This window comes from Canis aureus, chromosome 7 (assembly GCF_053574225.1).
Source record: "Canis aureus isolate CA01 chromosome 7, VMU_Caureus_v.1.0, whole genome shotgun sequence".
Taxonomy (NCBI): Eukaryota; Metazoa; Chordata; class Mammalia; order Carnivora; family Canidae; genus Canis; species Canis aureus.
Window position 1 is genome coordinate 24,106,662 of NC_135617.1, and position 23,331 is coordinate 24,129,992.

At 43.3% G+C, this 23,331-nt stretch overlaps 2 protein-coding genes and 1 long non-coding RNA gene across 4 annotated transcripts in view; 2 read left to right on the forward strand and 1 right to left on the reverse strand.

Moving 5' to 3' along the window:
• The window catches only part of GABRR2 (gamma-aminobutyric acid type A receptor subunit rho2), a 48,367-nt gene extending 42,753 nt beyond the window's left edge, over positions 1–5,614 (forward strand). Inside the window, exon 9 of the mRNA XM_077903090.1 lies at positions 1,737–5,614. Coding sequence (XP_077759216.1) covers positions 1,737–2,048 — 312 coding nt within the window. The 3' untranslated portion in view covers positions 2,049–5,614. The remainder of the gene's footprint in view (positions 1–1,736) is intronic.
• A 2,396-nt stretch (positions 5,615–8,010) lies between these two features.
• On the reverse strand, positions 8,011–14,056 carry LOC144317133 (uncharacterized). The gene is made up of 2 exons (XR_013383032.1): positions 13,567–14,056; positions 8,011–8,311 (listed from the first exon to the last, which is right to left on the reverse strand). It is a non-coding gene; the product is annotated as an uncharacterized LOC144317133 (long non-coding RNA).
• Positions 8,460–23,331, forward strand: part of GABRR1 (gamma-aminobutyric acid type A receptor subunit rho1) — a 59,474-nt gene continuing 44,602 nt past the window's right edge. For both annotated transcript variants that reach the window (XM_077903092.1, XM_077903093.1), the window contains exon 1: positions 8,460–8,547. Coding sequence is in view for 1 of the 2 variants with exons in the window: in XM_077903093.1 (XP_077759219.1) it covers positions 8,516–8,547 (32 nt within the window). In the remaining variant the exon portion in view is untranslated. The remainder of the gene's footprint in view (positions 8,548–23,331) is intronic.

A 23,331-nucleotide genomic window follows, 5' to 3' on the forward strand; every position in this document is an offset into this window, starting at 1 on the left:
TCAGGCAATGTGCGTGGGCCTTTGGACAGGGAGGGAGACTCCATTCCATTCATATTCAGACTCTTATTAATCACAGTAAACAATAAAATGCCAACTTGTTGCCAAATCATTGGTCATCATTGTACTAATCAAAATGGGTATTCACCTAGAAGGTATAAAGATCAGGGGATATGAAAATCCCATATTTATGTACATCTAGGTGGCTGGTAGCTACTTAACATAAGGGAGCTTTAAATTTTAGGAAAAGATGATGTGTTGCCTTTTCAAAAATAGTCTTTCAATGCCCAGATTATACTTAAATATATTATACATATTTAGGCTAGACTGTTTAAGAATTTATTTTTAAAGTTCTATTCAAACCTTTTTTACTTTAGCATTTGAGTACTCATTCAAATTTTCAATAAATCTGCACATTGGTCATTGTCAAATGGACTTCTGGATTTAAACACTTTTGATTTATAATCCAATGAACTTTCCTGTATGGAGCTGTCAGAAAAATAACATGCCTCCACCTGACAGGTACATGCCCTTGAATTATTAACCAGTGCCAGCTGGAAGCCCACTCTTTGCTGACTCAAATTATGGGGAGAAGTGAAGCCATTTCCTTCCTTCCAACTTATAATTTCTTTTTTTTTTTAAAAAGATTTTATTTATTTATTCATGAAAGACACACAGAGAGAGAGAGGCAGAGACACAGGCAGAGGGAGAAGCAGGCTCCATACAGGGAGCCCAACGTGGGACTCGATCCTGGGTCTCCAGGATTGCACCCCGGGCTGCAGGCAGTGGTAAACCGCTGTGCCACTGGGGCTGCCCCAACTTATAATTTCTTATAAACATTTTCATACTTGTAGAAACAGTTGAAAAATAGGATAATATACATCCATAGACTCTGCACCTACACTCAACATTGCTAACGTTTTGCCATTTTTGTGTGAGCTCTTTCTCCATATACATGTAGTTTTGTCCATGCAGTTGAACCATTTAAAAGTGCTTTGCAGGTACCATGACCTTTTATGCTTAAATGTAACTCTTTAAAGTAAGGATACTCTCCTACTTAATCATCTTTTGATTCATGCACAAAGAGTTGGAGACCCACAACTGGAATCAGAATGTGTGGGTTTACTTTATTTATTTTTAAATATATTTTTAAAAGATTTTATTTATTTGAGAGAGAGAAAGAGAGCAGGGGGAGGAGCAGAGGGAGAGGAAGAGAGAATCTCAAGCAGACTCTGAGCTGAGTGTGAAGCCCAATGCGGGGCTCAAGCCAACAACCCTGAGATCATGACCTGAGCCAAAATCAAGAGTCAGATGCTTAACCAACTGAGTTACTCAGGTGCTCCCAGAATGTGGGGGGTTAAAGTCCTGACTCCGACACTAGCTGTGTAATCTCAGGAAAATTGTGTAGCCTCACTGGGTCTTAGTTTTTCCCTCTGCAATAGACTAAGTCGGTGATTCTGGACCCTGGCTGGGTGGTACAATCACCTGGGGAGCTTCACATCAATTAGAGTAAAACCTGGATGTGGCTATTTTAAAGAGCTCCCTGGATGATTCTAATATTCAGAGAATTATAATATGTAGAGAGTCACTGGACTGAGTGATCTTTGGAGATCCTTCTAGTTCTGCCTTGCTGTGGTTCTGAGTAGCCATGGGGCTTTGCTCTGGGCCCAAGGCACCTCCTCTGCCTCTCCACAAGCCCTAAACATGCCTGACACCTTCCTTGCATTTGCTGCCCACAGTTCCCGTGCATGTGTGGAATGCTTCACTCGAGAACCATGATGCTGGATGGAAGCTACAGTGAGTCTGAGGCCAACAGTCTGGCTGGATACCCAAGAAGCCATATTCTGACAGAAGAAGAAAGACAAGACAAAATAGTGGTCCACCTGGCTCTGAGCAATGAATCCAACTCCTCCAGGAAGAAGGGGCTTCTGAGGGGCCACATGGGTCTTCGCATCTTCCAGAACACCCACGCCATTGACAAATACTCCAGGTTGATATTTCCTGCCTCCTACATATTTTTCAACTTAATTTATTGGTCAGTGTTTTCCTAGGGGTCCGGAGGCTATGACTGGGAAAGGACATGCCTGGCCAGCTGTCTGCACATGGACCTGCCGACCATGCCCCCCCTCACCAGATAGAGCAACAGCTCCTGGACCACCATGGCAATGCCCCCCTCACCGGGAGCCCTCCAGCTGCCCTGTCCCTTATCTCATGGGTTTGCTCTTCATTAATGCTGTGTTCTGTGTCCTACTTCACGCCTCTTTGGGACTGTCTTCTTCTGTTCTTGTGTGTAAACCAGTTCACAAGAGCCCCCCCCCCCCTATAAAAAATGACTCGAATGCCTCCTAGATAATCTGAGACCCTAATGAAGCCTAGGATTCAGTTTTGAAGGGACACAGAAGAATAAAGGGCAAGACTAGGGGCTTTCTGGATAGGAGATGGAAAATAGGATTCAAAATAGGAATAAAAAAATCTGCAACCCATGCAACTAGATTAAGTGCCTACCTAGGAAGAAAAAAAAAGCTCTTATCCCAGATAGGAAATGATTTGACCTGTGTGAGTCTGACAACTTGCATGATTTTGCAATCCATTCAACCACTCATTAAATATTGAGTACCCACTCTGTGCCTGGTCCTGTGGAAATGAACAAATAGAGGTCTCTCAGAGAACTTCTCTAAGCCTGCACTCATTCTACATATGGCAGTAGTGCTGCTCTTCTGCCTCCCTCCAACCCCCACTGACTCCACAGATCCATTCTGTTTGCTGGTGCTTTTACTCCTAGGTCTGTCTAGGAAAGCATCTCCAGTCTCCTATGAGACCCTTGTGAAGGCAGCTTAAAAACTTCTCTTCTAGAATCTCCACGCAGGACAAGTCTAGTGCTGGGGAGAGGGCCAAGGACTTGGTCTTGGGGAGGAAGGAGCCATGGATCTGCTGTGGAAATGTGTTCCATATTCCAGCCTACTTCTCTTTCTGGGCTTCTCCCCTATCAGACAGGTGTCCTTAATAATCCTTGTGTCCAAGCCTGGTCCCCACCCCTGGGACTCTACCTGACCAGAAATACCCTGCACCTTGAAATGATTTCTCCCTTCCACAAGGTAGTGACTTTCTCTAATGTGGCTAAACTAAGGTTAGGAAAGCAATCTGATTAACGGAATCTACAATAAATCATGAATAACCATTTCTCTTATCCGTAATTTAGATCTTTGCTAGTTAACTCAAGTGAACCTCTAATCAGTAGTATTCGTGGAAATATAAAGAACACGATTTTGAGAAGGGTACCTCCTCTTTCAATTACAGCATGTGGAATCAGAGGGCTGTTCTGGGAAGTAGAGAAAGAATGCCCAGTTTAGATTTCTTGCTTAATAAAAGAAATTGTTCTGCTCTTTCTTCCTACCTACAACCCCTTCCACCTTCCTGCTCAGGGTCTGGGTATCTGGTCCTTTGGTCATGAGTGTACAAATGGTATAGCAAAAGAGAGGATGACCAAATGGTGCAGCAAAAGAGAGGATGACCCTGCCTTAAGTCAGGCGAGTGCTGGCTTGTGGCGTCTGCTCCACAGGGGCAGGCAGAGATTTTTAGTTCCTGAGGATTAGAGCTCAGGTGGGTGCCAGAGCCTACTGAAGTTTATTTTTTTTATTTTTTATTTTTTTTCCTACTGAAGTTTAAAGTCAGGGGCCAGTAGATCCCTGATCCTCTCCTCCCTCACCACAACTGCCACTTAGCTGCCCTATGCATTCCAGCTTCTCCTCTCCTTCCTCTTGTCGGTCCCTCATCCATTTCCTCTGGCCTCAGACCAGATTGTGCAACAATCTTACTCAGTTGTTTATTGTAATGTTGGTTGCTGTGCTACTATTATAGATTCATGAAACCAACCCTAACCCTAATCCTCCCAGCACTGGGATGTCCAGGATATACGAATATCTATAAGTTAAAAAGTGTTAAGTGGTTCAAAATGTAATGGGAATTCTGAGGAAAGAAAGAATGATTTCCACTGGAAAGACTAGATCTAATGGAGAAAACGGCCCCTGAGGTGACCCTTGAAGATTGGAGATTTCGAGAAGCTTTACATGCTAAATGCACATGTAGAAAAGTACATGCTATCCCACTCTTCATTTAGCTCATGAACTCAGGGTCATGAGATGGAGCCCTGAATCAGGCTCTGTGCTCAGTGGGGAGTCTGCTTGAGATTCTTTCTTTCCCTTTCCCTCTGTCCTGCTCCACTCTCTCTCCCCACCTCCCCCCCATCAAAAAAAAAAAAAAAAAAAAAAGGAAGAAAAATTCATGTTAGATACATGGCTAGTGGCTGTCTAATATGGTAGCCACTAGCCATGTATCTATTTAAATTTAAGTAAAATAAAATAAAAGTGCAGTTCTTGCCACTGTACTGGCCACATTTCAAGTGCTTTGTTCAATAGCCACATGTGGCTAGTGGCTATTGTATTGGATAGTACAGATATATAGAATGTTTCCACAACCACAGAAAATTCTATTAGTGCTATTGTAGATGAAAAGGTTGGCCTGAGCAAAGACATGAGAAAGGCAGGACAGGTTGGGGCTACATAGTATAGGGTTTGTTGGACAAGTCATCCCCGTTTTGGCTGGATCCTAGGCTATGGGAAGAGGAAGTGAAGTCCAGTACTTTCCACAGCACTAGGGGTGCCCCATGCCAGTGCCAAAGAGGAAAGCTTCCCCTGCATGGAGTTCTCTGGCCCCAAACCACTGGATTTTCCAGCCTTGTGGACAGAGGAAGGATAAAACTGTGTAAACAAGGATTATTGGATGATACAGAGCATCTGGACTTGTTTAGAAATTTTTACTCTCCATAGACTCTTCTAGACCACAATGCTGTTCAAAGAATGATAATTATGTTGTCATTAAATATATCATATTGCTATAGTTGTCTTATTTAATTCCAACACTACTGTGCTTCTGACTACATTGTCTTCATAAATTGAGGCTCATATAATATGCTGGCGCTTTCACACTTTAAAAAAAAAAAAGAAAAAAAGAGATGGGCAGTCCAGGTTGGTCAGCGGTTTAGCGCCACCTTCAGCCCAGGGCCTGATCCTGGAGACCCGGGATTAAGTCCCACATCGGGCTCCCTGCAAGGAGCCTGCTTCTCCCTCTGCTTGTGTCTCTGCCTCTCTTTCTCTCCGTGTCTCTCGTGAATAAATAAGTAAAATCTTAAAAAAAAAAAAAGAGAGAGAGAGAGATTTTAACTAGCTTATACAGTTAATTGTATGAATAAACATATTTACAATTGCAAACAGCATTTTATCACGTGGGACCATGATACAGTGACACTACTGCGCAGTGTATTCAGCACTGCCTTATTGCAGTGTAAAATAGCTGACTCTCCTTGAGGAAACGAGAAAATTAAAGGAGGTAAAGAAGGAGACAATAGCAGGAGTGGAAAACAGGAACTAAGGAAATGTTGAGAACATGAAATGATTCACCCTAGAGGCAGGAAGACAGGAGTAAACGTAATTGTTATCAGGGAGGCTTGAATGATTATTCACTGATTATTTCACTGAATCTAAGGTATTATCAGTGTGAGATGTACCCATTAATTAAATTATAGCATGCTGATTATTATAAAATGAATCCTGATTTTGCAAATGTCAAACTGAAAAAATATGCATGTTAGAATAAAAGAAATAGGTATTGTACAAAAGCTGGTGATCGGACATACTTCTTTGGCTTCATGGAGCCAACAGTTACTATGCTTTTATCTTTGGGGTCTTGTGCCTGGGATGGAGATAGGGTGATGGCAGATAGATAAGTGGGATGAGTGCCTGGGTGGCTCAATCAGTGAAGCATTTGCCTTTGGTTCAGGTCATGATCTGGTTCAGATCAACAAGCTCCGAGTTGGGCTCTCTTCTCTTTCTCCCTCTGCTCCTCTCCCTGCTCATGCTCTCTCTTTCTCAAGTAAATAAATAAAATCTTAAAAAAAAAAAAAAAAGAAAGGAATGAAAAACTCCTTTTAGTGATTAAGAAGCTTACACTGCATTTGGTATGTTTCAAAGGAGGGAGAGATCTTAGGATTTGAGGAACAAATGCTATTTGTGGTAAATTTTGAGCAACAGATAGATATAATTTCAACAAGTAGAAAAAGTGGGGAGCAGAAGGAAAGCTGAGGTGTGTTCATGAGACCATGGGCAGATACACTACCAAATGTACAAAAGTCTCAGGTACTCATCCTCCTAGTTCAATGATCCTGGTATCAATGGTCCTTTTAGGTTCATTCCAACTTAGAAAAAACCTGGGGAAGATGGGGCACCTGGGTGGCACAGTTGGTTGAGCATCAGACTCTTTGTTTCAGTTCAGGTCTTGATCTCAGTGTTGTGAGATCGAGCCCTGCCTTGGGCTCTGTACTCTTCCTCTCCTCTGCCCCTCCCATTCATGCTCTCTCTCTCTCTCTCTCTCTAAAATAAATAAATCTTAAAAAAAAAAAAAGAAAGAAAGAAAAGAAAAAGAAAAAAGGATAAATCTGGGGAAGAAATTGGTCTGGTCTGATCTGGGCCACACATGTTGAAGATGATCAGAGTTCTGTGTTATGTGTAAGTTTAGAAAGAACTCTTCAAAGACATTTTATTTTGGTTCAATCTTTTTGTAAACATCTTCAGGAGGGAGACCAGGAATTCAAAAAATGGAAAACTGCCTAGTTTGAGGAAACCAATGAGGCAGAAAAACAATGATAATAATAGCAGGGAAAGTTCATGTTAGGTTCAGTTATGGGTGAGAGCCACAGCCTATGTGCTGACATAACAGAGACTGAGCAGCCAGGGGAAAGAGCTATTCCTCTGGGTGGAGGATGAGGAGTTTGAGCCTTGCAGACAAGTGGAGATGTGAAAGAAAAGTTATAAACGTTGGTCTGGGGCTGGAGGGAAGTAAAGATTTGGGACTTCCCTCCTAGGTGTGCTCAAAGAAGCTCTCCAAGTGGATGGAACTCCAGGAGCAAAGCTTAAGAGAGGATGTCTGCAGATAAAAGCTTAGGAGTATATATTTAGGTGGGAAGAGAAGGACTGATGAGAGAAGTAGGAGGAGAACCAGAAGACTGTTGTGTCATAGAAACTGGAAGAAAGGAGGGCAGCTGGGGTGCTCAGCGGTTTAGTGCCACCTTCTGCCCAGGGTGGGATCCTGGAGACCCGGGATCGAGTCCCATGTCAGGCTCAATGCATGGAGCCTACTGCTCCCTCTCCCTCTCCCTCTGCCTGTGCCTTTGCCTTTCTCTCTCTGTGTCTCTCATGAATAAATAAATAAATAAATCTTTGAAAGAAAGATACTGGAAGGAAGGAGACTCTTGAATGGAGGAGGGTATGGCTGGAGGCAAAAATAACCAGAAAATTGAGAAGGGTAAAGAACAGACATGGCAAGATGGAGGCCAGAGGCTCAGTGGGATCAAGCCCACAGGTAGATGTTAGAGAAGAGGGACTCTTCTTTTAACTATAAGTGATTTAGGTAGATAGAAGGGAAAATGCTCAGAGAGTTACTACTATTTATTATGGACAGAATATTTTAGACTCTTATTTTCTTGGAAGATTTAAAAATAGCATGATGGCATACCTGGCCTAGATGAGGGTTGTGGTCTCAGTGGTTAGTTCCCCAAACTATTATAGTGGAATTTAAGGGACTGATCTGAAAACAGTGTTTATAACCTGGTTACCAGGTCTGTGGACGAGCAACAGTCTTGAGGACTTGTGCCATCCTTTGTCCCCACACGCATGAGGTGGGCACTGCCAGGAGACAGCAGGGAGGGCCACTGCCTCTATCACAAAAGATAGAACAGACGATAGAACAGTCATTGTGTAAAGGGCCAAGTATTGAGTGCATTCTCTGTGCTTGGCACCGTGGTAAGAGTGGGATATATGGTTCCCAACTCAATTCTCATGTAAACCTGAGGTGGGGAGGATTGCTCCTACTACATACCCCCTAATGTGTGCTGCCTTCCATAACTGTATGCAACACATCTCGGTAGGTGGACTTCATGTGAAATAATTATTTACCATAATATTTTCAGGAAAAGGCAATTTATTTCCTTACTTAGATGGACAGAGATAGGGTTGCAAAGAGTAGAAAGAAAACTCAAACCCGTCTGAGTTGTGCTGAAACATGTGGGCATGGAGTCATCCCTACACCTGGGTAGAAACTTGAGTCTACTAGGACATGCAGGTAGCCCTTGAGATTGGAAGCTGGCATATGGGACACGCAGCTATTCAGGGTGGCGAGGACAAAATGTTATGAGTTTCCACCAACTGTGCTGTTGTAGGTAGGAAAAAGTTTTCTTCGACCCTCATAGGGTCCTTGGCTGAGTCTGAAAATGAAAGTGAAGAAGACAGATTAACAGGAGAAGAGTACACATATTCATCTAATACAAGTTTCATATGGCACTGAACCTTTGTAAAGACATGAAGACCTCAAGAAATGGCTAAACCTAAAAAAAAAAAAAAAAAAAAAAAAGAAAGAAATGGCTAAACCTGAGTGTTTTTGTGCTAGATTTGATGAAGAGTGAAGAGTCATGGGAAAATATAATAGGACAAGGGATATGCGGTAAGTGTAGTAAATTGGGGGGTGGGGAGACTTAGCAAGGCCTCTTTCTCCAGATTCCTCTCTGTGCCCTTTGTCTTTGGGGACAAGGGTGCTCCTTTCCTCTGGGTGTGGAGAAGGCACCTGTCTCATGAGGGTTATGACCTGCTTCAGGGGATGGTAGAAAATCCTTCCTGCACAAACCAATTCTCAAATTCCTTAATCTTGAAATAGTCAACATGCTACATTTGAGGGGTTATGTCTCCTGCTTAAAAGGTCCAGACCAGCGGGATTCATGTCCACACCACCACCCTTGGAGACCCTTCTTCCCCTTCTCCTTTCATTGCAAAAGAACAGACAGCTGTGCTGGTGGGATTAACACTGGATTGGAAGCAGCTGACACCCCCACTTCCATCCCCACACCAGTCACTAAGAAATATGCCATGAGTTCAGATGGTTCCCACAAGGAAGGCTGCATGCCTAATGGTCTGAGGGTGGAGGCACTGGCCTCTTTGCACAGAGACCTAAATCCCATGCCAGGAGGGTCCTACATCCCAGCCTGTCCAACCCCCAGAGCCACCGGTGAGCATCTGCACCAGTACTATAAAAACATTCCCCATTAGCAGATTGGATAAAGCACTCAATCCTCACCCTCAGACCTTCAAATGTCATTACAAAACGACATTTGGGTCAGCCATTGGGAACATTAGGTTTGGGATTTATTTTAAAAGAGAAATTGAAAAATAAACCTTGGTTGTAGCAAACCATTGTTTAATCTAAACTGACCAGGTTTATAGTGGCAACACTCTTCTCCACCTTGCCCATTTAGACCAAGGCATCTCAAACTCTGCTGTGCATATGAATAACCTGGGGTCTGGTTAACAAGCATACTGTGATTCAGCAGATGGGGGAAGGGACATGGGATTGTGCATTTTTTTTTTTTTTTAAGATTTTATTCATTTATTAGAGAGTGAGCAAGAGACAGAGAGAGACTATGAGCAGGGGAAAGGGCAGAGGGAGAAGAAGAAGCAGGCTCCCCGCTGAGCAGGGCTTTGGGGCTTGATTCCAGGACCCTGAAATCATGATCTAAGCTGAAGGCAGAGGTTTAACCGACTGAATCATGCAGGCGCCCCCAGGATGGTGCATACTTGGCAGGTGTTCACACTTCAAATGGCAAGGCCCTAGAGACCCCTGTTCATCATTTAAAGTTGAGCTTAGGGATCCCTGGGTGGCGCAGCGGTTTGGCGCCTGCCTTTGGCCCAGGGCGCGATCCTGGAGACCCGGGATCGAATCCCACATCGGGCTCCGGGTGCATGGAGCCTGCTTCTCCCTCTGCCTGTGTCTCTGCGCCTCTCTCTCTCTGTGACCATCATAAATAAATAAAAATTAAAAAAAAAATAAAGTTGAGCTTAGATGTCACCCCCCCGTTGATTTCGTAACATCCTCTTCCTTCCCAAAACATAATTTATTACTACCTCACTGTTTCTCATTTTATGCATTTGAGCATTACGAAATTTCCTTTACATTGTGATTATTCTCCTTAATCCATGCTTTCCTATTCTGGCCAAGTGGTGGTCACCTGGGGGAGTTAAAAAAAAAAATCTCAGTGGCTGAGGTTTGCCCCCCGCCCCCCCCGCCCCCGGAATTTCTGATGTTATCACAGTCCCCACTCTCATAGCCAGGACACAAGGGTGCAAGAACACTTGGCTTTAGGGGTCCCACACAGAGCAGGCTGGGCCACTCATTGCTGACAAAATCCAAAGGCAGAGAAATAAGTGGCGGTGAAACAAGAAAGGAAGTCATTTCAATGAGGCTGTCACCTGGGAGACAGTAGACTAGAGTCTCAGACTGTCTCCAAAGTGCTGAAAGTACATCCAGGTTTATATAAGGAAAATGTGGCACAAAGGTGGGTGGGAAAATGCAGGGGGCAGTGAAGGTCCAAGTGATCCTTGTCTTGGGGTCAGTTACGTGGGGTCTTGCTGGCTCAGGGCAGTCCTTACCGCTTGGGGGTAGTTTCACTTCCCATCTGGGGATGCTTTGCCCTCAAGGGTCTTTTGCTGGAGATAAGAAATAAGCTGCAAAGAATTTAATCACTTAGAAAGTACAGATAGGTCAAAATGGGAGTATAACTGAAGTCCTCTTTCACTCTCCCTCTTTTAAAACTGTTTTTTTTTTATTTTTTTATTTTATTTTTATTTATTTATTTTTTTTAATTTTTATTTATTTATTCATGATAGTCACAGAGAGAGAAAGAGAGGCAGAGACACAGGCAGAGGGAGAAGCAGGCTCCATGCACCGGGAGCCTGACGTGGGAATCGATCCCGGGTCTCCAGGATCGCGCCCTGTGCCAAAGGCAGGCGCCAAACCGCTGCGCCACCCAGGGATCCCTGTTTTTTTTTTTTAAAAAAATATTTTATTTATTCATGAGAGACAGAGACACAGGCAGAGGGAGAAGCAGGCTCCTTGCAGGGAGCCTGATGCAGGACTTGATCCCGGGACTCCAGGATCATGCCCTGGGCCGAAGGCAGATGCTAAACTACTAAGCCACCCAGGGATCCCCCACTCTCCCTCTTTTAAATAACACTAACTCTTTTTTAAAGGCTGGTACTAATATCTGAAATTTCTTTGGGAAAGTACTGTCTCAACTTGCTTTGATGGTTTACAAACTGTGTTCCTTGGGATCCAGTGGGTTTTCTGGGGGTTCAGGAACTACTCTAGGAGTAGGAAATAGAATAGAAATGAACAGAGGGAGTGGTAACAAAGCAATGGAGCCATCCAGAGGGAGGGGACAGTGAAGAAGGAAGAGAAGCACACCCTTCCCCTTTTCCCAACAACTTTTTCATCCTGCTCTTTACACCAACCAGCCCAACAAAGAATACTTAACCTACTATGAGCAAGTGCTCAGTCTTTTAATCCTTCTAAGAACCCCATGAATTAGGATTCACAGAAGACATAAGAGGTAAAGATGGCAAATTACAGGGCCAGGACAAGAACAGGACTTCTGACCTCAAGTCCTGTCACTTTTCATGGTTCCCTGCAAGAAAGCTGTGGGGTCGGAGGCACAAAGTTCCCCAGGGAAGCCTCAGTCTTCTCTCATCAGCACCACTCGGATCAATCCAGAACAGAAGGTACCCGGTTTCCTGGTGGCACAGGTGGGATAGAGGTTAGAGGTGGGAGGGACAAGAAGGCACCAACCGCCCGCTGAGCTTTGGTTTCTGAATTGACACCAGATTTGCCCAAAGTATTTGGAAGAAGCACCTAGCACTGGGTCCTGGTCTTCTGGCTGCTGCCTCCATCCCCGTTTTCCTTCCCCCATCACTTTTCCTCTTCCCCAAGAGAGCACCACTGCTCCACCTCTGGTAGGAAGCTGGCAGCTGCTGGCACCATAGCCCCATGTCTCCCTTGATGTCTGCTCTGCCACTGTAGGGCTGTAGAGTGGAATATGGCCACAAACCTTTTTCATTCCTGCTGTCAGCAGAGTGCTTGTGAGAGAAAACTGCAGCAGAGGATGTAATCACACACGCACTAAGCCTTAGAATGTAAGCTCCGTGGGACAGGGATTTCCACCTATATTCTTAATTGCTGTGTCTTGGGGCATGTAACAGTACTTGGCACATGGTAGATGCTCAGCAAATATTTATGGAAGGAATGAATGAATAACCACTCTTTGTTAAGTACCCACTATGTGCTAGATACTGTGCCAGGTGCTCTACCTAAACCATGTCATTTCCTGTTAGCTATTGAAAGGTCTTATTCATGCTCAGTATGGAGGCAGGAGCCTGGAGATTCAGTGAACACATTTTGCTAGCTGTGTGACATTGAGCAATGTACTTAATCTCTCTGAGCTGTAGTTTCTCCATCTGGAAAAAGAAAAAAAAGAAAGGAAAAGAAAAAGATGCTAATTCTGGCTTCTTCAGGTGGCTACGAGTAAGTTAATGTGTCCAAAGTACTCAGCCCAGTACTGGCCCAGAGAAAATATAATGTCAACAAGGAGAGGAGTAGGAGAGGGCATGAGGAGGAGGAGGGTGAAGAAGGAAAAGGAGAAGAAGGAAAACATTTAAAATTGTCCTATAACCCAAAGTATCCCCTCCATCTGTAATCGCAATCATTTCTAAAGAACAAAAAATTTAACAATGACCTGATCTCAGAGTATATAATTCTTTGCAAGAGAACCCAGTTTGCATTTTACCCAGACATTTTCTTTTTTTTTTTTTTTTTTAATTATTTATGATAGTCACACACAGAGAGAGAGAGAGAGAGGCAGAGACATAGGCAGAGGGAGAAGCAGGCTCCATGCACCGGGAGCCCGACGTGGGATTCGATCCCGGGTCTCCAGGATCGCGCCCTGGGCCAAAGGCAGGCGCCAAACCGCTGCGCCACCCAGGGATCCCTTTACCCAGACATTTTCATCAGAAGAACAGATGAAAACTTTATCATGGACCAGTCAGTGCTTCGGGGGACCAGCTTTCTAAGAGGAGGACTCGTTCTTTATTTTGCAGAGGAGAGAACGGACCCAGGGAAGCTGAGTAACTTGAATAATGGCAGACAGCTAGTTTTTAGAGGAAAAGTGCTTATCCAGATACTCTCTTCTGCCAGTTATGGATTTATTTTTTAAAATATTTTATTTATTTATTCACGAAAGACACACAGAGAGAGGCAGAGACACAGGCAGAGGGAGAAGCAGGCTCCTCACAGGGAGCCCAATGTGGGACTTGATCCCAGGACTCCAGGATCACGCCCTGGGCCAAAGGCAGACACTCACCTGCTGAGTCACCCAGAGGTGGGATCTTATTAATGACAGCTGCTTATGACCAACAAAGAATTATGGGGCCCTAAAAAGGCAATAAGTCATTGAAGGTGTTATCACTAGTCCTTACTCAGTGGTGATATCAATAGAGCTGTTAAAAGGATTTAGGTTCCCTAGTTGGCTTTCAATAAAAGACCAACCCTATAAGCCCCCAGTGGCAACCCCGTGGGGACCCCTCTCACTCCTGAGAGCTCTCTCTGTATTCTCACTTAATCAGCTTCCATCCCTTTACTCACCTGTGTCCACGAGATTCATTCTTCGACTCCATGAGACAAGAACCTCACTTGCTCACTTCAGTGGTGGTCGAGGATGCTCTAGTAGCTCTGTTCCATGTAGTCAGACTGTTCCATGCAATCTCAGGAACTGAAAACTTGGGTTCTTTCTAGCTCACTGCTTGCTGCCCTGGAGTGTGGCCCTTGACCTCGTGGTCCGAGATGGTGGTAGGAATCCTAGCAGTCATTTCTACAATTGAAGAAGCAGGATGCTTAGGGGGAGAAAGAAGGACAAATGGAGTATTCTTTCAAGGAAAGTTCCAGGGGCTGTCACACTTCCCCATTGGCTGAACTTGGTCCCATGGCCACATTGAGCTGCAAAGAATGCTGGGAAAGGTATTTGCTCTGACTAGGCATATACCTAGCTGAAAACAGGGAGTTCTGGAAGAAAAGGAAAAACATGTAGTGTAGGAAACAACAGTTCCTACCATACCACCCAAGAACACACCCACTGGTTTCCATGAAACCCCAGCTGGGAACAGTCAGGAAGGTCATAAGTAAGGACAAAATGTTCACCCATTGCCCCCCCTCCATCATCCCTCCCCCTCCCCCAGACACCTCTTGTTCCTGTCTCAAGTGTGAAGCAGGGCAGAGATACACGGGTCTTTCTAAAGCATTATGTTAATGCCAGAAGCTTCTGTTACTACTGAGCTCAGAGACTTGGAATGTTTCTATGCCCAGAAATAGGACCTGGGCACTGAGTCCCTGCCATCATTTATTTTGAAAGAGGGCAGAATTTTCCTTTCCCCCAGCTCTGCCAGATTTAGGGACAAGCAAATGAGGTCAGCATATCCAAGGTAATTCTCCTTGAAGACCTATGGAAACCTCAAACCCTTGCTCCCACTCACTGTCCTCCCTCCTCCCTCCATTTATGTGACTTCTCTCCCCAGAGGCTGCGTGGGCCTGTCTGTCCTCACACTCTAAGGGGGCCTCGATTACTAGAGGCAAGAGAGCAAAACAACACCTCCAAAGTGATTCTCAGTCTCTGATTGTTTTCCCAGGAATAATGGAGGCTTTGCCCCAAGTCACCCCCATCCTCTTAGTTAACAGAAGTACCTTGTTTTGAGATCTCCCTCTGGTTTAAAGGATGTAGACATGACGCAGAGGAGGGCTTCTTCTGAGTTAGGATATCTTTAGAAATTGAGGTGATAAGCAAAAATGATATATGTGTATTAAAAATAAGAATAATATCAGAGTGAGGTAAGTAGCTGGAGTTTATTATTCTGGAGGCTCTTTCTTGATAAGAGAAGTGAGACTACATTTAAAGACAATATATTGTGAACAACAATGTGTTAGTTACTGGATTAGTAATCTGGGCCATTGGTGTGCCTCTGGTCCAAGTTTACTGCTTGCCTTGAGGTCATTGTGTCCTAAAACAAAGGCATCTCTCCTTTTTTACAGTACTCTTCTGTTTTGGTCTACTTCATGTTAACTAGTAGTCCACACGAAATTGGGCATCTAAATGGTTGTCATGGTTAGTCACATCTGTATTTCTGGAAAAGCTACCTTTTAATAAGCTATTGTTGGGTAATTGTTTAACTACCTGCAGCTGCCAGTTTTTATTGAGGTGTGCTTTACATGCAGGGAAAGGCACAGATCTTAATTAAGTATATAGTTCAGTGAGTTTTAACAAGTTTGTATACCCAGTCCCTTGCCTTCCTATCAAGAGACGGAACATTTCTGACACCTCACACAGTTCCCTTATGCCTTATCTCCACTCAGCCCTGATGTCCACCTTCCCCCCACCCCCACCTCACAACCACGGTCCCGGGTTCTATCACCATTAGCTTTGTTTTGTCATTTCTAAAACTTCATATAAATGGAATCATAAGGCCTGTAGTCTTTTGTGTCTGGCTTTTTTCATTTTTTGAGATTGGCATATGTTTTTGAGATTCCTTCATGTTGTTGCAAAGTATCTAGAGGTCAGTCCTATTTGCTGCTCAGTGGTATCCCACGGTATGAATAAACCATGATTTCATGACCCAGTCTCCTGTTGATAGACAGTTAGATCATATTCGGTTTGGAGAAATAAAGTTTTTTATAATAATTATAATAAATAATTTAAATAATGATATAAGTAATAAATGTGTAACTTATAAATAAAGACGCTGACGGGTATGTGTATGTGCCTGACTTATCACGGAAACTCGCTCATCAAAGATACTCAACTAAAGCTCAGAGGTGACAAACTTGGGTGCGACTGGAACTGTAGATACTAGGGTGAGGGAGGAATTTGTGGAAGGTGGTAGAACAATGCAAAAAATACCAATTCCCATACTTTAAAAAAATTGTTATTAATTGCAATCAAATGAAGAAAGTAAGCTTGGTTTGAAAATACATGTTTATAATTTAGAAATGAGTCACTCCTGATGAGCTATTAATTGTACCATTTTACAGTGGAGAAAATTCTTGGACTCTGTAAAATGGAGACACTAGTTCCTACCTCACAGGGGTTTTTCAAGAAGAAAATGAGAATGCGCACAAAGTGCCTGTCAGCTTAAAGCTCTACATAAGTGCAAAGCAGTAGTGCTGTCTGTGACAAATTCACACAGTTTTCCCTTGAAAAGACTACAGTGAAATATGTCACACGTGTCATGCCTTTTTTGTTTATTAACTCATTTACCTTCCCAAGAGACAAATACTGTTGCTACCATTCCCATTTTACAGATGAAGAACTTGAGGCCTGTGACAGAGGCCACACTGGTATAAACAGCATAAGTGGAATTTTAATCCACAGAATTGGCTCAAATCTGAGCTGTTACTATTGTGCCATCTGCCTTTCTAAAAAGATGCACATTATACCTCCTCCCAACAGCTCGCTTTACAATAATTGTCTTCATCCACAGCCTTTATCTCCTTGTGGGAGGGTTGCTATATTCAAATTTGTTGGCGTACTCTCTACAAGATATTACAGACGAAGCTGCAAGCTTGCCTAAAATCTCAGCGATTTCCCATGTTGGTCTTCCTGGAGGTTTGTAGTGAGACTGCCGGGTCAGCCATACTCTTAGCAAATACTCCATGTTTATGAAACAACCAGAACCACCCACACAATAGACAGATCCTGTGGGCTCCTACTTCAAGCCATCTTTCCCAGAACACACAGTTTGGTGTCCAGCTGAGGTGGGAAACACCCTGTAGCACTAGGAAGCATCCCATACCCAAGGCCATTTGGTCATTTACTGGAATGTCTCTGTCCTCATCACCTGGACATTTGGCCTTGCTTCTTGTAGACCATGCTTGCACCTTAGGTGGCACTCCCTTGTGTCTGAGGCTGTGGATAACTGAGGTGGAAGGCATCTTGCATGACTGGGTAGGGATGGGGGAGGGAGGACGGGAAGCATAGCATTTCTTTCTCTTTTTTTTCTTTTAAAATTACCGGGGACCATTCTTTTAAAAAAAGGAGGGAGCGCCTGGCTGGCTCAGTCAGAAGAGCATGCGACTCTTGATCTCAGGGTCATGAGTTTGAGCCCCAAGTTGGATGCAGAGATTACTTAGAAAATGCATAAATAAAGGGCAGCCTGGGTGGCTCAGCGGTTTAGCACCACCTTCAGCCCAGGATATGATCCTGGAGACCTGGGATCGAGACCCACATTGGGCTCCCTGCATGGAGCCTGCTTCTCCCTCTGCCTGTGTCTCTGCCTCTCTCTCTGTCTCTCATGAATAAATAAATTAAATCTTTAAAAAAAATAAATAAAAACTTTTAAAATAAAAGAAAACAAATAAAATACAATAAAATTACTGGGGACCACTAATACCTGCACATTGACCTGAAAGTTCAGTTTTTAAGTAGAATAATCATGGCTGTCTAAAATATTACATGTCCCTAACACTGAGGTTTCAGGGTATGAGCTGCGGAAATTCTAAAGTTAGGTGCAACTTAGCAACTCCTGAAACTGAATATTCAACTCTAGAAGAACCAGCTGAGAGGACCACCTGTGCTGCTTTCTTTAGCATTTTCTACAGAATAATTAGAAGCAGGAGTCATGGCCTCCAAAACCACATCACCAGCAATTGGCTGGCTCTACCTTCAGCATTGACTAAAACAGGAAATTTGCAGTTGTACCTAAATGGAACTAATAAGAAAAGAACCTCCTACAACTTTGTAGACACTCGGAAAAAGCAACCCTAGACCAAACCACCCATCTGGACCTGTTTTCTGTTCATAAAGGAGGTAGATTTGGAGAACACCAACACCTCCTCCAGCTGGAATGGTCATGGTTCTTTTTTTTTTTTTTTTTTTTGATTGATTGAAGATTTTATTTAGGTAGTCCTGAGACCTCATGGTTCTAAGAGGTGCCATGAGTGGTCAAGGACTGCAATCCTCCACAAACCTGTCATTTATGTTCATGTTGGAACTGTCCTGGATATTCTCCTGTGGGATAGCAGGGTATGGAGCAAGAGTCAGGGTAATTTCCGAAGCCCCTAAAGAGAGCCCGATCCTGACAGTCAGAGGGCAGAAAGTAGACACAAATCTACAAAAAGCATTCATTTCATTGACTCTTAAGGCTCCCCAGTGCTTTCTTTCTTCTTAAAACAAAGAACCAAGTCATTTGAAAAAGTGGAGACAAACGCAAACTCTGTGAGGCAGAGTTTATTTTATTTATTTCATTTTTATTTCTCAATGAGAATGGAAAAATTCAAAGAGAGTGGAATTTATTTGGTGGCTTGTTTTAAGGAATGACATGCAACCAAAGTTAATCTGTGAGTCAAGACAGTCACATGAGAAAAAAAAAAGGAAATAGTCATGCATTTATTAAATTGCACAACCATGATGTCCTTCTTTTCTGCTGCCGAGTCACTCTAGGACTGTTGTTTATTTTATGGCAAGATTAAATTACATTCTTCCTTTTCTTCAAGAGCTGACCAGTTCCAAATGTGGCTTCTCATTCAAAGAATTCATTCTTACCACGGCCCAAAAGCCTTCATTCATACAAATCATTTCCCTTAAGTAGCAGGGAATAATCTGGAACTGATTAAAAGATCTAGGGTGTCTTCAAAATGCCTCGGGCAACATGTTATATGAGACGACTGTGTTACAAATAAAATCATTTTGTAGACCAGCCATTTCAGGAAGAGGGAGGAGTTAGTCAGTGGAAAAACACAAGCCCTGTCATCGAGAGCACAAGTTTTCCTGTTTATTAACCACGTGTCCTGTGGAAAGTAACTTAATGTCTTGAAGCCTCAGCTTCTCATCGATGAGGTAGACATGGGAATCTGCTGTGCCTACCTCCAGGGCTGGTTCTCAGGCCCAGTGGAACCATGGATTTATTAATTTTTTTTATTTATTTATTATTTATGATAGTCACAGAGAGAGAGAGAAAGGCAGAGACACAGGCAGAGGGAGAAGCAGGCTCCATGCACCGGGAGCCCGACGTGGGATTCGATCCTGGGTCCCCAGAATCGCGCCCTGGGCCAAAGGCAGGCGCCAAACCGCTGCGCCACCCAGGGATCCCTGGAACCATGGATTTATATCCATGTTTCATAAATGCAACAGGACCATTCAATTGCAAACTGGTGTTATTCAGCAGTTGGGTCACTTTGGGGACGATAAAAGAAGTCCTTGTGTTTTGCATTCATCCCGCGGACCACATTATGCCACTGAGGGGACCCCACATCAACACCCCCTGTTCATCCTAGCCCGCCCCGCGAAGGGCTCCAAACGGTCAGTGGGGCTTTGGGCATAGCTGAGCCATCCGGGCTGCCCAAGAAATTGAGTATTTCCCCTTTCCTTCACCATGACTTACCTGGAGCTGCAACAAGCATATCAAACTCTCCATCAACAAGAAACTAGGGACTTTTTGTGAAGTTATATTGAACCTAGAAACCCGTGTGTTTTGGTTAAAGACAGCCGTGGAAACGATTTAAAAAAAAAAAAAAAAAAAAAAAGGCTGCCTTAACAATTTTATCATGATTCCAGCAGAGGGAGACAGGGCTGCACGGACTCCCCACAATATCGGAAGTAATCTACAGGTTTGCATCACAAACAGCTTTTCTTCCCTCTTTTCCTTTCTGATCAGATGACTTTAGTCATAATTTTACTATCCCTTGGTGGAGAAAATATATGACTAAAGGCCCTTAGTGGGACGCCTGGATGGCTCAGTGGTTGAGCATCTGTCTTTGGCTCAGGTCATGATCCTGGGGTTCTGGGATTGAGAACCCGAATTGGGCTCCCTGTAGGGAGCCTGCTTCTCCCTCTGCCTCTCTCTGTGTGTCTCTCATGAATAAATAAATAAAATCTTGAGGGAAAAAAGGCCCTTATGAATTCAGCTGCACTTCCAAAACACTTCCAAAATGGATTTGCATTGTATTGGTCACAAGAGCCACTAGGGAGGGCATTTGGAAACAGTGGCAAAGGCAGGTAGTGCATTCAAGTCTCCAGAGGCTTCACACCTGTGATGGCCTCCGCAGGAGGCTGAGCCCCTTATCACCCCTTTTCCTACTTGAATCACAGACCCAGTTTTGTTCAGGCATCTGCCCCTTCCCAGTTCAGAGGGGGATCCTGATTCATCTAAGTCAATCAGATCACACTCCTCCCCCCCCCACCCCCCCCACCCGAAAGTAATTGGTCTAGGGGTGGATTTAGGACCTTACTTGGTTGGCTCAAACTGAAGGGAAGGTCTTATCTTCCATACTCTGGGAAGAAGTCTTCTCTTTCTCTTCCATTGGATTTGAATGAGGAAACTTGTTGCTCTTGGCAGCCATATTCAACCATGAGTAAGGAAACAGAAAATACATCAAAGAATGAGGGAAGGAAAGAACCCAAGTTATTGCTGTTGGTTTTTAAGAAACTGAGTTTTTTTTTTTTTTTTTTAAGATTTTCTTTATTTATTCATGAGAGAGACACACGCAGAGAGAGAGGCACAGACACAGGCAGAGGGAGAAGCAGGCTCCACGTAGGGAGCCTGATGTGGGACTCGATTCTGGGTTTCCAGTATCACACCCTGGGCCGAAGGCAGGCGCCAAACCGCTGAGCCATCCGGGCTGCCCAAGAAATTGAGTTTTTGATGACACCACTAAGTTAATCAACCCTACAGCCTGGATTTCTTGTTATTGTGAAATAACACATTTCTGTTTAAGCCTGCTTGAGTCAAGCCTTTATTTTATTTTAGATTTTTATTTATTTATTCATGAGAGACACACCGAGAGAGGCAGAGACACAGGCAGAGACACAGGCAGAGGGAAGAAGCAGGCTCCCCGTAGGGAGTCCCATGTGGGACTTGATCCCAGGACCCAGGGATCTCGCCCTGAGCCGAAGTCAGACGCTCAACCACTGAGCCACCCAGGCGTCCCTTATCTTCCTTTTTGATTCTTTATTTCTCATTATTATGGTAAAATAATAAATGTTTCATGAATGCTTAGACAAATTATCTGGTGATATCCTGAGCAATCTCAAACACTTGGCCAAAATCCTTGGGACATTCAGCATTTGGTCTCCTTTCTCTGAGGCAACGTGTACTTCCTGCTTGACAAGTTCCAGTAGGAACCACAAGCAGATTTTTAAAATGTGATTTATTAGTTTAAATTGATTAGAGGTTATGAACATAAATTAGCAAAAAAGGGTTAGTAAGAAAAACACCTATGTAATCCCCCACCCTTGAAAAAGAGAATGAAGAAAGGCAGCACTAAAGATTCCAATTTTTTTTAACTACCATGGTTTGCTGTTTTAAATTACTTAAATTTTTCCCTCCATCAGATGAGAATTAGCAATGAGAGGAGTACTTACGACATACAGTATTTTCAGCATAGTGATGGACATCTTGGGTGACTTTGGATACATTTCGACTTGTACTGCAATCTCTCATTTGTAATAATCCCTCTAAATTATAGATCCATCTAGGACTAGAATAAATAATAAGTAATCGGGATCCCTGGGTGGCGCAGCGGTTTAGCGCCTGCCTTTGGCCCAGGGCGCGATCCTGGAGACCCGGGATCGAATCCCACGTCGGGCTCCCTGCGTGGAGCCTGCTTCTCCCTCTGCCTGTGTCTCTGCCTCTCTCTCTCTCTCTCTGTGTGACTATCATAAATAAATAAAAATTAAAAAAAATAAGTAATCTATATGGTGCTATGTCAATGGAAGGAATAATTTGCAACAACCTCTTCAACAAGTGACCTATGGAAACCAATAAATAGTTTAAAATAAAAAGTAGTCAAGGGGCCCCTGGGTGGCTCAGGTGGTTAAGCGTCTTGACTCTTGATCTCAGCTCAGGTCTTGATCTCAGGGTTGTGAGTTCAAGTTCTGTAAAAAGTAGTAAAAAATAGTGGTTCTCAAGAAACAGACTCTTAACTATAGAGAACAAACTGATGGTTACCAGAGGGGAGGTAGGTGGGGAGATGGGTGAAATAAATAAAGAGGATACAAGAGTGCGCTTATCATGATGAGCACACAGTAATGTATGGAAGCATTGAGTCCCTCCCATCTGTCCGCCTGGACACAGTCCTGCCCTGAAACTATATTGTGCACCTGAAACTAATATAACACTATGTATTAACTATACTGGAATTCTAAAAAAAAGAAAAAAAATTGTGGCCCTCAAACACTATTTCAGCCTGCTCAATGGAGATAAGACTACCTGGTGCCCTTGGGGAACACAAAAGGAGCCCATCAATCTATACAGGTACTGTATCTGGAAGAAAAAAAAATAGGCTTAGGATGCCTGGGTGGTTCAGGGGTTGAGCGTCTGTTTTTGGATCAGGGAGTGATCCCAGGTCCAGGAATCGAGTCCTGCATCGGGCTCCCTGTGAGGAGCCTGCTTCTCCCTCTGCCTGTGTCTTTGCCTCTCTCTCTGTGTCTTTTATTAATAAATAAGGAGCAATTGATGATATTTTATATTCTCCTTAGAGAAAGAAGTTTAACACAGTGTGTGTGAAAACAAGTACCTAACCATTTTAGGCAGCAGATAATTAAGTGCTAAAGTTTGTGGTACAGGGGGATCCCTGAGTGGCTCAGTGGTTTAGCGCCTGCCTTGGGCCTAGGGCGTGATCCTGGAATCCCGGGATCGAGTCCCACGTTGGGCTCCCTGCATGGAGCCTACTTCTCCCTCTGCCTGTGTCTCTGCCTCTCTCTCTCTGTGTCTTTCATGAATAAATAAGTAAATAAGTAAGTAAGTAAATAAATAAATAAATGAATAAAATCTTAAACAAATAAATAAAGTTTGTAGTACAGAATAAATGCTATCAGTACACAGAGAGAGAGCTCAAGATGAGCTATTGTGGTCAGAGAGATTATTTTATAAAAAAGATGAGCTACACAGATGGTTTGGATTTAGATGAACTTTTAAGTTAAGAAAATTAGGGCAATTATGGTATTGTGTTTAAAAGTAAATCAATGCTAATCAAAAATAGTTTTCATTTCAAACATTGTTGAAGGTTTTCCTAAAATATATCATTATGTGAGCATCTAAGATTATTTCCTATTTCTTGGAAGGCTCCAAAATGAAACTTAGAAAAAAATTTAAGTGCACTTATATATTTTCTTCCTTAGGAAATAAAAGTATTGGGCATTTAATAGGTTCATTATTCATTCACTAAATATTTATTGAGCACCTACTGTGAGCCAGCAAAGATTCTAAGTGATGAGCAAAGGAGATATGCCTCATTGATGATTGAAATCTTTGTTTTAATATATTTTTTAAAGATTTTATTTATTTATTCATGAGAGACAGAGAGAGAGAGAGTGTCAGAGACACACAGGCAGAGGGAGAAGCAGGCTCCATGCAGGACTCCAGGATC